General features: G+C 47.6%; 2 protein-coding genes across 6 annotated transcripts; both read left to right on the top strand.

Moving 5' to 3' along the window:
• Positions 1-1,366: 1,366 nt before the first annotated feature.
• Positions 1,367-8,522, top strand: LOC117140365. Of its 5 annotated transcripts, none has more exons than XM_033303223.1 (4): positions 1,367-1,427; positions 1,610-1,723; positions 3,540-3,607; positions 3,888-5,726. In XM_033303223.1, exons 2-4 carry the CDS (start codon positions 1,709-1,711, stop codon positions 5,623-5,625), a joined length of 1,821 nt encoding a protein of 606 aa, XP_033159114.1. In that variant the 5' UTR covers positions 1,367-1,427; positions 1,610-1,708; the 3' UTR covers positions 5,626-5,726. The 5 variants fall into 5 exon arrangements, with proteins under 5 accessions (XP_033159114.1, XP_033159113.1, XP_033159117.1 ...); XM_033303222.1 differs by having other exon boundaries at positions 1,377-1,550; XM_033303225.1 differs by lacking the exon at positions 3,888-5,726 and adding exons at positions 7,202-7,878; positions 7,944-8,522 and having other exon boundaries at positions 1,392-1,723.
• Positions 8,523-9,482: 960 nt separating this feature from the next.
• LOC117140421 (RNA polymerase II degradation factor 1) lies at positions 9,483-12,540 on the top strand. The gene is made up of 3 exons (XM_033303306.1): positions 9,483-9,690; positions 10,902-11,965; positions 12,022-12,540. The coding sequence occupies exons 2-3, from the start codon at positions 10,903-10,905 to the stop codon at positions 12,189-12,191; spliced, it is 1,233 nt and encodes a 410-aa protein (XP_033159197.1). The 5' UTR covers positions 9,483-9,690; position 10,902; the 3' UTR covers positions 12,192-12,540.
• Positions 12,541-12,611: the final 71 nt, after the last annotated feature.

Below are 12,611 nucleotides of genomic sequence, written 5' to 3'. Positions count from 1 at the left end.
CCCACTAGCAGTCCCGTTTCGCCTGCATTTATAAATAGGCCTCAAGGTCTCTGGGTCTTGGGTCTTGGGTCTTCGGTCTTCGGGCTTCGGTCTTCAACTTCTCGACTCGCTCTTCGGCTGCTTGGATTTCAGCTGGGGTTCGATTTATCGCCTTTTGATTGCTGCATTCCAATTGTGGATCTAGTGGTGCGTGTGGCGCATTCGGGGCTTACAACGTGTTGCTGCTAATTTCGTATGCTCCCTTCGGCTCTGCGCACTCGAAACCATAAATCTTGTGGCAATTTTATTGATGCCTGCGTGTGCCACAAAGGTCGACCCCCCGTTCGATGCTGGTTAATCAAGGAATATGCATTATTGCTGCCTGAACAGCAGAGTCAGTAGCTGGCTGCTTGGGGCATAAAAGCCAATAAAAGAATAAATTGCAGTTGGATCACAGCAAAGTTAATCACAAAATTAATGGTTCTGGGCTAATAAAGACTTTGGTCTGCAATGAAAACAAATGACTTAAGGCACGAACCTGAAATCAATTTCTCTGATTTCAGACATTTGTTATTTATGATTATCGATCAAAAACGGCCCGAAGCTAAGTCTTAATCCTGACATCTGTTGATACCCGAGAAGTGTGTGAAGTCTTCACGCCGAAGTGCTTGTCAAATCAGAAAAAGAACACGACTCTTGAGTCACTATGTGCGAAACTTTCTAACGAGTTCCAGGCAAACATTTTAATTGAATTGCCCGGCAACCAATCGATTCATTCATCACGGTAAGTCTCTTACCATTTTGGCTTATGTCATGTTCTGGGCCCGTTTCGAGCTGATTACCTCTCCACTTCCCACACGCATTTCGCTTCTATTCTCGTGGCTCACTCCACTTGTAATGGCCAGTCACTTCGCTCCTGTCCAGTCACACTCAATCAAGCCAATAAACGGCCAATTAATCAAAGTCAGCGCTGTGATTCTGGGTTCTAGCTAGGTGCGAGTTTGCGAAACAGTAGTCGTCTGAAGAAGCGCCTGTCAGCACACTTAATCAAATGCTTGAGAAATATCTGACAATATGTTAGGCAAACTATTTGCCTAACCCAAGGGATCGGGGAAGATTTCGATCTGCAATATCCTAGAGTTGTAAGCCTGCATATCAATTGGTGTTGTGTACCCTGGAGATGGTAACCAAATCCCACAGATCCACGCCCCCAGATAAAAGCCAGGCCAAGGCGCTCGACTACGTGCCCGAATCGCGGACTTCTCTTCGGCTCTCTCTTCTGCCCAAAACCCAGTTCTCTTACACCTGATCGGGCCCTGTTTTCTTGGCCATTTCTTTAGCTTCGTCGTTTGCATCGCTAATGGAAATGTTATAAACAGACGCGCTGGGCCCGGCCAGCACTCAGTTCATCTTCAGACGTCGCCTGGCTCGCTGGCTCTTGGTTCTTGGTAGGAGTTCCATTTCCAGACCCTATTATTGTGCGTGACAAAAAAAAAAGAAAGAAAAACAACGGAACCTGAAACAATCGTAAATTGAAAGCTCAGCAGGATTGGTTTTTTAGTGCTTTTAGTGTGTGTGATTTTGCCGCGTGATAACCCAGAGTGCCACTCATTCCCGTTCTCGTTTGCAGTTCAAGGATATAGGATAGTCAAGGCGAGGATTGGTCAACGCCACGAAACCAAGAATTTATTGAAAAATCTGAAACTATTCACCAGAACATCGCGTTAAAATGCGCTTCCTTGTTGTAAGTCAAATCGCATAAAAAAGAAAATTAAATACCAAGACTTCACTTCACATTTTGGGAATACAAAACGAAACTAGTTTATACCTGACCGCAATTAATCATTTATTGCTCTGTGCTGCCGCTGAACTCATTAAATCGTCAACTGGCCCAAGTTCGTGCCTTAAGTCTTTTGTTTCTTTCACTTCTGAATCGACACTAACTTTCACTAAGCAACATTTTTGATTCTTGGCTTGGTTCTTGTCTTTTTTGGTCGCCTTAATTAGCCTTGATTATGCTCTGTGCCATATGCAAATATTAATAAGAGTGGCTAAAATCTTTTTGGGCATTATAATAATCACAAATCAGTTTGCACGCAAAGAACTATATTGGGGAATCTTTTTTTATATGAATGCAAAAGGTTAAGACCTCTTTGTGCCAGTTATTGTTCACTTTAAAAAATGTTTTTCAAAAGAGTTTATTCTTTCTGAAAAGTGAAACCCTTTTGTCCATCCCATTTGAACGTGACAATATTCTAGCCCCACCCCAATTTAAAAAGTGAGAATTAATCATTCATACCTAGGAAGTATTGTTCCTTGCATTATTCATATTCCCATTAAGAAAAGCATGCCCTTAAAAGTCAAAACTCTACAGCGACTCCCATAAGCAACAATGCCATTCAATTATAACCATAACCAATACAACCACTTGGGTTAAAAAGCCCAAATATTAATTATGACTCAAAGAACATAAAATTAATATGCCGCAAACGTATAAAAATCATGCGTGGGCTAACAAATGGTAATATAAGTCTTCTTTCCCCCTCCCAACTGCCAAACAATCGGCCACATTTGTGTAGGGTTCTTAACTATAAGTGCATTGGTTTGTTTTCGAGTTTGTGATCGTTTCGATAGTGGTTCATAAATTAATCAATTTATGAGTATAGACAGTTAGCCACACGTCCCAAGTCCATCAATCCCTGCTCAATTAGCTCCATTGGAATGGCTCGGGAATATCATTTAAGACCAAAAGACACCTGATCGGATGTTAAGATCAGGAGACAGACCCATTTATATCTTGTTTGAGAACATAAAATGCTGCGCTTAAACTTTGCATTCGAGCCATTAACCCAGTTTATTTTTGGACAAGACACACCCGATACGGGGTCGAATCGGCATCGTTATGGGAGGGCAATATAATAAATAAGGCGATACTCACAAAAGAAAGCAGACAGAAATACATCTTACTGCTTGGGGATGCAAGAGTTCTTGCAAATCAATGGCAACCAGGTTCGACAGCCTCTGCGCCAGAATCTCTTCTCTCGAGTTACGTTTCGGCCCCGAAATCGTAACAGCCGCCTAGAGGTTCAGGTCAATGACACAACACGAGCCTCGACTTCGAAGCTTTGGCTTTGGCTTTGGGTCTCAGTTCCTCTCGGCTTTGTGACATTTCGGCGGTGATAGATAGGCGTGCTGGCTGGTCGTTTCCACCGGCTAACGGTTGCGTCAATATTGACTTTGCCAAAGATGTGGAGAGCCGGCGAGAGTGAGTCAAATATTTGCCGATCGTGAGGTTCTTGACAATCGTGTTCGAGGGAAAATCCGTCAAGTACTTAAGCCGTTCCTTTCCACCTGGCTCTCACTTTTCGGCTTAGCTTACAGCAGCGTAAGAAATTATGCAAATGGGCTGGAGGAGCAGGGAGAGAGACTTTCGCGAGGGACTTGACCGCATTCCATACGTGTGAATTTTGTATCCATTACGACATCGGAATACAGACACCCTATCTAACCGGAATAAATTAAAGATCTCATTCATCTATTGTCACACATTTGTCTTTCAGCTCTCAACACTGCTTCTGGCCTCTTTGGCACTTGGCCAGGCTCAACAGCCCGGTGGACTGGCCGTCGAGTAAGTAGACTAGTAGCTAGTAACCCAGCCCTAAGACCCAAAATAACCATGAAATGCCTTGCCTGCCAAATGTGACTGTGTCAACGCTAATGCTCATTCCAAGTAGAAGTTGATACGCTTGCCTAGAACTATGTGACTAAACCGAAAAAAGCCCAGACTTGTGACTAACCCCGATACTCACTCCCCTCCACCCAACAACACATTACCCTGCATTAGCAACTAGAAGCTAACTCCACCATCAGATAGAGACCACCAAACAAACCCCACCTTTCGTTTGCAGAATTCAGAAGCAGCGGCTGGTCAAATTTCCCGAAGACTTTGAGCCCAATGCGGCCACTCCGTCCTCGGAAAAGGCGGACGAGGCCAAGCGCATCCTCGAGCAGATAGCCAAGGTTAACGAGGCCTTTGGCTACGTGAAGAAGCAGCCGGAGCAGCCCAAGCTGCCACCGATCCTTGATTCCAGTCAATACCTGTTCCCCAAGCCCGCCCATCAGCCATTCCACGCCCATCAGCACCACTTCGCGGGAAGTAATGGTCAGACCTTGTTAGAACCCTCAATTAGGGCGGTGAAACTCACAAGGAATGTGGCAGGCAGCTACAATGTGCCTCCCAGGTTGCGCCAGGCAATTGAGAGCTCCTCCAAGGAGGAGAAGAAAGCCCAACTATACTTCCGACCCAACCAGGTGGAGGTACCGAAGCCGACTTCCCAACAAGAAGCTCAGCAGCTGCCCGCCCACTTTGTGGTGCCTGTGCACCTGTACAAACTTAACAAGGAGGAGTATCTCAAGGAGCATGCCTCGCAGGAATACAAGATAAAGGGATACAAAATCATTGGCGATGTGGACAGCTTCTATGGCAAGGCGAAGGCTGGAAGAAAACAGGGCAAGACGACGCCCAAGTATCACCTGTTCTTTTTGCCCCGAGAACTGGCTCTGAATGAAGACGGCACCCCAAAGAGGGGTAATTCCACCACCACCACGACCACCACAAAGGCTCCTGCGCCTGTGAACTTCAAGGAATATCGTTTGGACTCCCGCGAGAAGCCCGTGCATAAGCCACAGAAGATTCAGCCCAGTTCGGCACCGGAACTAAATTCTTTCAACAGAAAGAAGGTTAGTTCCACAGCGAAACCCGTTCGCTTGAGTGGAAAGGATGCTGAACAGCAAATCTACCAGGGATCCTCCTCACTTAATATCAAGGCTACTTCTGCGCCTGTCCTGTTGAGTTCTACTTTACCACCATCTGGTGGCTTACTGCCCAATCGGAATCGCTTAAGTCCTTTCCGCATGCCCGGAATGAATATTGCTGAGATGCAGAATCAGACCTCGGCAGCCATCAAGAATGCCTTCCAAAACATTTTCAAGCTCCCCTTCCGACCTCCAATGGCGGCCACAACTGGAGAAGGTCCTGTGATTGTGGGCAACGTTCCTGTGAAAAAACACTCAATCGATTCGATGGATTATAAATGGGAGGATGAAAGCGAGGGCGCTGGCGATGGGATGGCAGATGATGTGGATACCATTGAGAATACCGCCGCGGAACTGGACAACAGTGCCTCCTCAGAGAAGCACCTGTTTGCCCACAAGGCCCACCACCTCATGCACACCGTGGGCCAGGTGGCCGCCGCTCAGCAAAGCACCCAAAAGCAGGCGTTGCGCGAAGGAGGAATCATCATTCAGCGGCTGAAGGTGCGCAGGGGCGGCATCGCTATCGCAGGACCTGGGGGCGTGGCCACGGCGGGCAGCGGAGGAACGGCGATTGTGGGTCCCGGTGGCTATGCTCTCACCCATCCAAGGAGTCTCACCATCGCCGGTCCCGGTGCCAAGGTGATCTCCATACCGGCAGATGTGGACTTGAAAGATGCCCTGGCACGCACCGATCTGGAGACGAGAAGTTTTCCGCGAGAGGGAAAGATAGTGGCCACAGGACCAACGGTCTACTATGCTCCACCCACGGGCACAACAACCATGGAGGCGGATCAGGGGGCGGGGCTGGAGACGGGCCAGTTTGAGTCCTAATCCAGTTCGAGGCTTAAATCAAATAGCTATTACTTAGCACGTTTAGTTAGGATCCATAGTTGGTATTGTCTAGTGTTCTAATAAATATTTGTATTTCGTAATTGTTTGGGCTTTTGCTTTCATCTTGTACATAGTAGTTTTAGATATCACACGTATTAACCCTCACTTATTCCGCATGATATTAACCCGACACAGTTTAACCCCTCGAATTATTGCTGTAAATATTATCCGACTAACCGGCGGTTCTCTTCACCATTTTCCTCTATCCCACTATCCCTAAACCAAAAACTATCTTAACTCAAGTGCCTACTGGCGCACCACCAACATCGAGGCCTGGCCACCAGGAGCACCCGTCGCAGAGAAGTCCGGAAAACTCATTGCAGGATCTGCTCCGGCCCAGGACCTCACGCCCTATGGAGCCTATCAACCCGTGCTGCTCAGTGCCCCCTACTATGCCGCCTACAATCTGCCCCTGGCCTATGTGGTGCAACCCACCATCGCCAGTGCCGGTCAAGCCACCATAGCCGGTGCAACAACCACCACCACAACTGGCCGACCCGAAAGCTTAGCCGATGACAGCTCCAGCGAGCTGGAGAAACCAGAAAAGCTACAGGCTCTGCCTGCAGAGAAGACTCGAACCACTGGGGATCTGAAGAGCGATGTGGGTCTCCGCTCAGCGGTCAGCAAAATAAACCCCGAGTATGTGATCGAAGAGATTGTTCCGGTGCCGGGCAAGCTAGTGATCTCCACTTCTGGGTCACCCCGCTCCGCCAAGCAGCAGTTGAAGAAGGCGATTGCCCCGCAAAAACTGAGAAAGCAGGCGGGTGGAAGAGTTCCCTTGAAGGTTGAGGCCACCGGAAAGACCAGCACCAGTTCCGGCAACTTTCCGCAGATCCCCTTTGGAAACTATTTCCTGCCATATAGACCGGAGCAGGCTCAGGCGATCCAGGGACGCAAGCAGGCTGCACTCATCCTGGAACCTCATTCCAAAGCGGTGGTTGGTAATGGTGGCACTGCCATATCCACGCCCATTTCCAAGGCGTATCTGAAGAAGGGCGTGCCCACCAACGTTTACTTCAATCCGGAATCTGTGGCCATAGCAGGTGTGGGTGGCAAGGCACATGCTACGGCGGACCTGGAATTGGATCTGTTCACGTAAAGGAGCAAGGATTTAACTTAAAGCTCACTTTCATCAACTGATTACTTAGCATTATTTTGAAGGTCAATTGACACAGTACGCAAAACACCCAAAGAAAGTTTTCCTAACAAATCAGTTGCTGAAAATGGGCTCTATATTGTAGGTTATCCAACAGAATCTAATTGGTAGTTCCTCCTCCCAACTGACCTATGTTCCTATGTTAAGAACAAAGGCCTATCTAATGTGTCATTTCTTAGATTGTAAATAAAGTAAATCGTAAACTGTACAGCTTTCGCCTTGGGTCATATAGTAGTCCGCTAATCCCATGTAGATACTTGACGCTTCTCTAAATCCCCGCTTTCTCCAGGCAACTCCCAACACTCCCAAACACACCCAACACACACACTCTCTATAACCAAATCTAACCCCGAAAAGCAGACACAGATCGAGGTCGGCTCCGCTGGTCTTCGAGGAGCATCCTTACTACGGAGGATTGAGGGGTCAGCTTCTCCAACTGCGTCCGCAGCGGGACGGCAGTGTGGGCAGCTTTATCCTGCAGCGCCAACAACCGCAGTTGAGGGCTGTGCCCAGGGACTCCGATGACACCATCACCATTTCGGCGGCCAGCATCTCGGCGGTAGCCGATGCTAGTGGAGCCAGCAGCTCGATCTCAGCCAGCGCCAGTGACTTCAATCGAATTCAGTCGGCCGCCGCTCGGTTGGTTGCCATTCAGGAGTTGGCCAAGCGCAAAGGTTCCTTCAGCGAGGAGGACAACAAGATCTATGCCAGCAGCCTACTGGAACTGGGCCAGGCTGCTCAGAGTTTGGCCCTGCTCCAGCAAACCGGACAGATTAAGGACTTCAGTGTTCTGCTGCAGCCCGAAATGTTTGGCAATCCTCAAAAGCAGCCAGCCAACTTCGGACTAGAGGCCACCAATAATCCGGCTGACCAGAAGATCGACGAACAGAAGCTTGACGAGGTAACCGAGCAACAGTTCTCGCCGGATGAGCAGTTCCTGCCGCCCAACAACGAGGATCCCTATGAGGATGTTAACGACAGTGTATCCGTAATGGCTCCTAAAAAGGATGCCGCCGTGGCTGAGGCAAAACCAGTTGGTAAGATATCTAAAGGAGAGTCTTCTCTTAATTTAGTTTTATTAACCCCTCTAATGCCCTTTTAGGTCTTTCGATTGCCGGTGAAGGTGGAGTGGCCTCCTCAAAGCCTAATGCTGTGGCCCTTTCCGGCCGAAATGGATTGGCCGTAGCATCGCCCAAGGCCACAGCCATTGCTGGGGTTTCGCCCGAGGAGGCAGCTGCCTTCAGCATTTCATTGCCCACTCGGAATCAACTGGTGATCAAGAGTCCCAATTTGGCATCGGAGAAGGCCAGCGAAGACTATGACTATAATGATGTACCTCTGACTGTTGCCCGCTTCCCTCTGACCCGGGAAACTCCTCAGCAATTGGTCCCGGTTCGCATCTCTGGAGGGGATTCCCTGGTGGAAAGGTGGCGCACCGCCATCGCAGAGGATTACGCAGCCAGGCAGGCGCTGACCAAGATGGCCATGCCGCATCCCACACCCTTCATCCGCATGGCACCCAAACGGCGTCTACACTCGGAATAGAACTAATGCTATAGGATTGGATGAACCAGATTACAATTGGATTGAACTTGATCGCAATGAGATTCATAGTTTACTTTAAGCAACATATTGTGTGCCAGCTCCCAGATTGCCAATAAAATATGCCTATTTAAATGAATTATTTACCTTCTCATATTAACCTAATAATTTGTTATTGCGTTAAAAATGCTTAGTTTCTGGAATGTGAATGTTAGTTTAAAAGTTCTAGAAATCAGAAAATAGTCCATGTAAATTATTTGTTGAAAAGTCATTTCACTTTGTTACAAAATGTCAGACAAAAAAATGGCTTGCAAGGGATCGTAAAGTTCGCATAATTGTTCGGTCTTTAAGAGGAACGTAATTACAACCGACTTGCGAGCCAAGGAACTGGAGTTTTCCATACCCTGTTATCGGGCGTTCGAATCACAGACCGCAAATAGCCATTCAAGATCACGTGAAGACTGCGACAGAGACGCATCTAATTGCTGCGGGAAGTGCATACAGTTTATAAGGAATATAAATTTATTTATGCGATTGCGGCCAGCGCATTGAAAATCTCAGGCGGACTGAATGCAAGCATGTGCAAATCTTGATTAATCTTTTCCGCCAGGGCAGGCAACATGAAAATAAATTATCTAAGCGGGCAGCGGACGGAGGGGCGGTCGGCAGGAAGGAACACATTCAATTTGCACCTGAACCAGTTGGCTCCATCGACCATCTCCCATCTACCGTCTCCCATCCGAGTACCTTTGCCCGTCAATGCGGCTTCAATGCGTTCGCCCATGCCATGCTTGACTTCTATTACGCGGCAGGTTTAACAAACTTGATAGGCCCAGAACTTGGCCGGGGATGTGGCCAAGACGGCATCTTCGTTGACCATCTGCCATCTGCAAGCGAACCTGAAACCAGAATGTATCTGGCCAGCCAGCTTTGTTGGCTATTCGGGCTTCTTTTGGCCAGCGAACGACTTGGTTCCCCCTTCAGCTTTCCTGCGGGAAGCTGCGCATTTCCAGTTCCATCAGGTCTTCAGCTCTTTGTTCTTGGGATAGGTCAGGGTAAGGGGTCTGTGGTCGCACATTATAAAAGGCCATGGCCGAGCAGCACTGGCCACCAGTTTCCTTGAAGTGGTCGCCGTGTTAACACTGAAGACTGAGCCCGTTGTGTTCACTGCCATTGTGTTCAGACTGACTAGTGATAATTTAGATTCTTCTTGAGCGGATTGCGGATCGTGTGGCCACCAGAGAACTCCATCAAACTACCTGCCTAGATTTGGGAAAGTCGAGAAAGGCCCCATCAACTACTGAAATGTAAGTCTGACCCTCAATTTGCGTTTATGCTCGGCTTATTTCAAAAAGTGTGCTTAATTCAATCTCGTTTTTCTCTGGTCTTAAGTTCTTTTAATGGGGTCATTAAACAACTAAGTTATAGGCTAGGTCTAGCCATAAAATCGCGAAAAGAAAGTAAATATATCCGAAATTATGGGCTAAAGCCATGAAGAATAGTACAAAAAATTTAGTATTTATGAAAGAATACAAGTTTTTTATCAGAAAGCTAAGGGTTTTTTAAATTGATTGAAATTGGACGTGAAGAATATAAATAATTATTGATTTCAGCTTCGAAATTAGGGGAAAAAAGGCATAGGAATTCAGAAACTTATAAAAGAAACTTTCAGAAACTTAAAAGCGATATTATAATATTATCAAAGAAACTGGATCAACCCAATGCGAATTTGATTTGCTAACAAATTGTAAGAACAAAACTATTGCATAATCACATTTGAAGAACTTTATCTAAAGATCAAATTTAATATTGAAAGAACGACTTATATAACATATTATTGTACATTAACATTTGAAGAACTTTATCTAAAGATCGAATTTAATCACACAAGTCTTGAAAATAAGGAGCGATGTTCCCAGTTAGCATAACATATTTTTTACCAACAAACAAAAGACTTAAGAGCCGAACTTGGCAAGTACCACACAAGGAGCACTTGTAAAGAGGTGGGGACGACGAACTTGACTATCAAGTACCGATTTAAGCCATAAAGCTGCTTGCAGTCATTAGCTAGTATCTACACTAGAAGTGCTAGGCAAAGAAGTTCCAATGGCCTGGCCAATCAATTGCAAACCGGTTGATAGTCCCTCGATCCATGCAAGTACGAGGAGCATCCTGTCCGACCAGGCAACATGCAATTACACACGGATACACACAGTTGCGCATAGTAACGTTAAATTTAGAATGGACTTTGGTGCGGTGGCAGGAGTGCGGCTATAAATAGACCATTGGCTAGACCCGTTTACTGCACTTGAGCTAAGACGATAATAATATACAGTAGGGATTCATCTACCCAGAAATATTGAGTAAGCGCGCCTATAGTTACACTTACTCACTTTATTCTGTGTACACTTCCAAAAAAAATACGTATCTATTAAAGCTCATTTATGTCGAAATTTATACGTATTGCTTAAGTATACACAATTCTTTACGATCGATCTATCATCCTTACCCCCTACAGAATGTTCCTCCTCGCGGCCTTTTGTCTGTCCCTGGCGGCAATGGGCTGTCAGGCCAGGCCTCTGGAGCCGACGGCCCAGCACATCGTGATTGTGACTCCGCAGGCGCAGGTTCACCTGGAACCCGCTCTCCGCTATGTCCACGGACTGTCGCCACTGGCCCGCGTGGCCACTCCGCACCACCATGAGGAGACGATTGTGTATGTGCCTGCTGGAACTGCTGCCCAGGTGGTGCCGGTCGTAGATGCCGTGGGATCTGGCCGTGCTGGCGGTGCTCCGGAGACCAAGCAGTGGGAGAACACGGGCGAGATTGCCAACCAGATCCAGCAGGTGTCCCAGCAGGGCGTCGAGATCGTGAGTGGCCAGTTGAGCGAGGCGGCAGCATCCGCAGCCTCCGCCGGAGCGGGCTTCTTCCCCTCGCTGTTCCCACCAAGTGGGTCCAAGAAGGAGGAGCAGTTGCAGGGCTTGAAGACCGAGAAAATTGAGCTGATCGAAACGCCAGCCAATACTCAGCCATTGATTGCCACCGAGGCCAGGCACTTCTACCGTCTGCCCCAGGTCTATCACACTCCGGTGGTTGATGTGGTGCATGGTCCCCTCTACACCTGGCCCATCTCCACCATCCGAGCACGCAGCATCCAGCAGGAACCCGAACCGGCGTTGGCATCTGCCGAAACTGCTCTAAAGCAGACTCTGAAGGCTGAACCACAGGCTGAGATCAAGTCGGAACCGCTGGCTGAGATCAAGCCGGAACCGCTGGCTGAGATCAAGCCGGAACCACAGGCCTTGTTGAAGGAACAGCCCCTGCTGAAGGAACAGCCCCTGGTAAAGGAACAGCCACTGTTGAAGGAACAACCCGTGCTAAAGGAACAACCCCTGTTGAAGGAACAGCCCGTGGTAAAGGAACAGTCCCTGTTGAAGGAACAGCCCCTGCTAAAGGAACAGGTTTTTGAACAGGCTGCTCAGGACTTGAAGCCCACTATTCCTGATGCTAAGGAGCAGAAGAACGGCCGTCAGCTGGAACAGAAAACTATAGGGATTGCAGAGGAGATATTGAAGCAACAACGTGAGGTCTTTTATTAAGCACACTTTATCGGTTTGACCATGTCATGTTTTTCACAGCCGCCGAAATTGAGCAGCAGAAGGAGCTGATCAAGACCATTCAGACCGAGCTGGTGAAGAAGCCCATCCAGGCGGATCCACAGACCAAGATTCTTCCCGCCGAGGCCATCCAGACTGAGCAGCCGAAGCAGCAGGAGATCATCGCCGATGCCATTGTGCCGCAGGCTTAGAGGCTCGGCTGGAACCAGAACTCATCTTTGAATCTCATTCATCCCTTGGGCAGCTTTGGTTCTACGACTGATTCTCATAGCTGGCCCGGCGCAATGTCGACCGGGTCATGGGGTTCCCCCTCATCCACCATCCATCCACCCACCAATCGTACATATAATTACTAACATACAACACACGCATCCGCAACATTTTCCATTTTCCAGACATTAATTAACAGCAGCGAAACGAGAAAGAGACATTCATTCATAATTATCATCACGAAAAGTTCGTATTCATCATCATCATTACATATTCATTAACCATAACATTGAAAACGTAAAACAGAACAATAAAAAAGTGAATGTAAAATGTAGAATGCAGGGAATGGAAATTTTAGGTTGGGTTGGGGCTATGTGGAAAAATTTTACGACTTTTTACGA

This window comes from Drosophila mauritiana, chromosome 3L (assembly GCF_004382145.1).
Source record: "Drosophila mauritiana strain mau12 chromosome 3L, ASM438214v1, whole genome shotgun sequence".
NCBI classification, from domain to species: domain Eukaryota; kingdom Metazoa; phylum Arthropoda; class Insecta; order Diptera; family Drosophilidae; genus Drosophila; species Drosophila mauritiana.
Note: the sequence above shows the minus strand (reverse complement) of the source record. Positions and strands in the feature narration are given on the sequence as shown.

Excerpts from the sequence above, each read along its gene's own strand:
- LOC117140365 (XM_033303223.1), top strand. Across the intron at positions 3,608-3,887 it reads CCCGGTGGACTGGCCGTCGA|AATTCAGAAGCAGCGGCTGG; the intron begins GTAAGTAGACTA and ends TTTCGTTTGCAG.
- LOC117140421 (XM_033303306.1), top strand. The coding sequence starts at position 10,903 with ATGTTCCTCCTCGCGGCCTTTTGTCTGTCCCTGGCGGCAATGGGCTGT. Across the intron at positions 11,966-12,021 it reads GGAGATATTGAAGCAACAAC|CCGCCGAAATTGAGCAGCAG; the intron begins GTGAGGTCTTTT and ends TGTTTTTCACAG.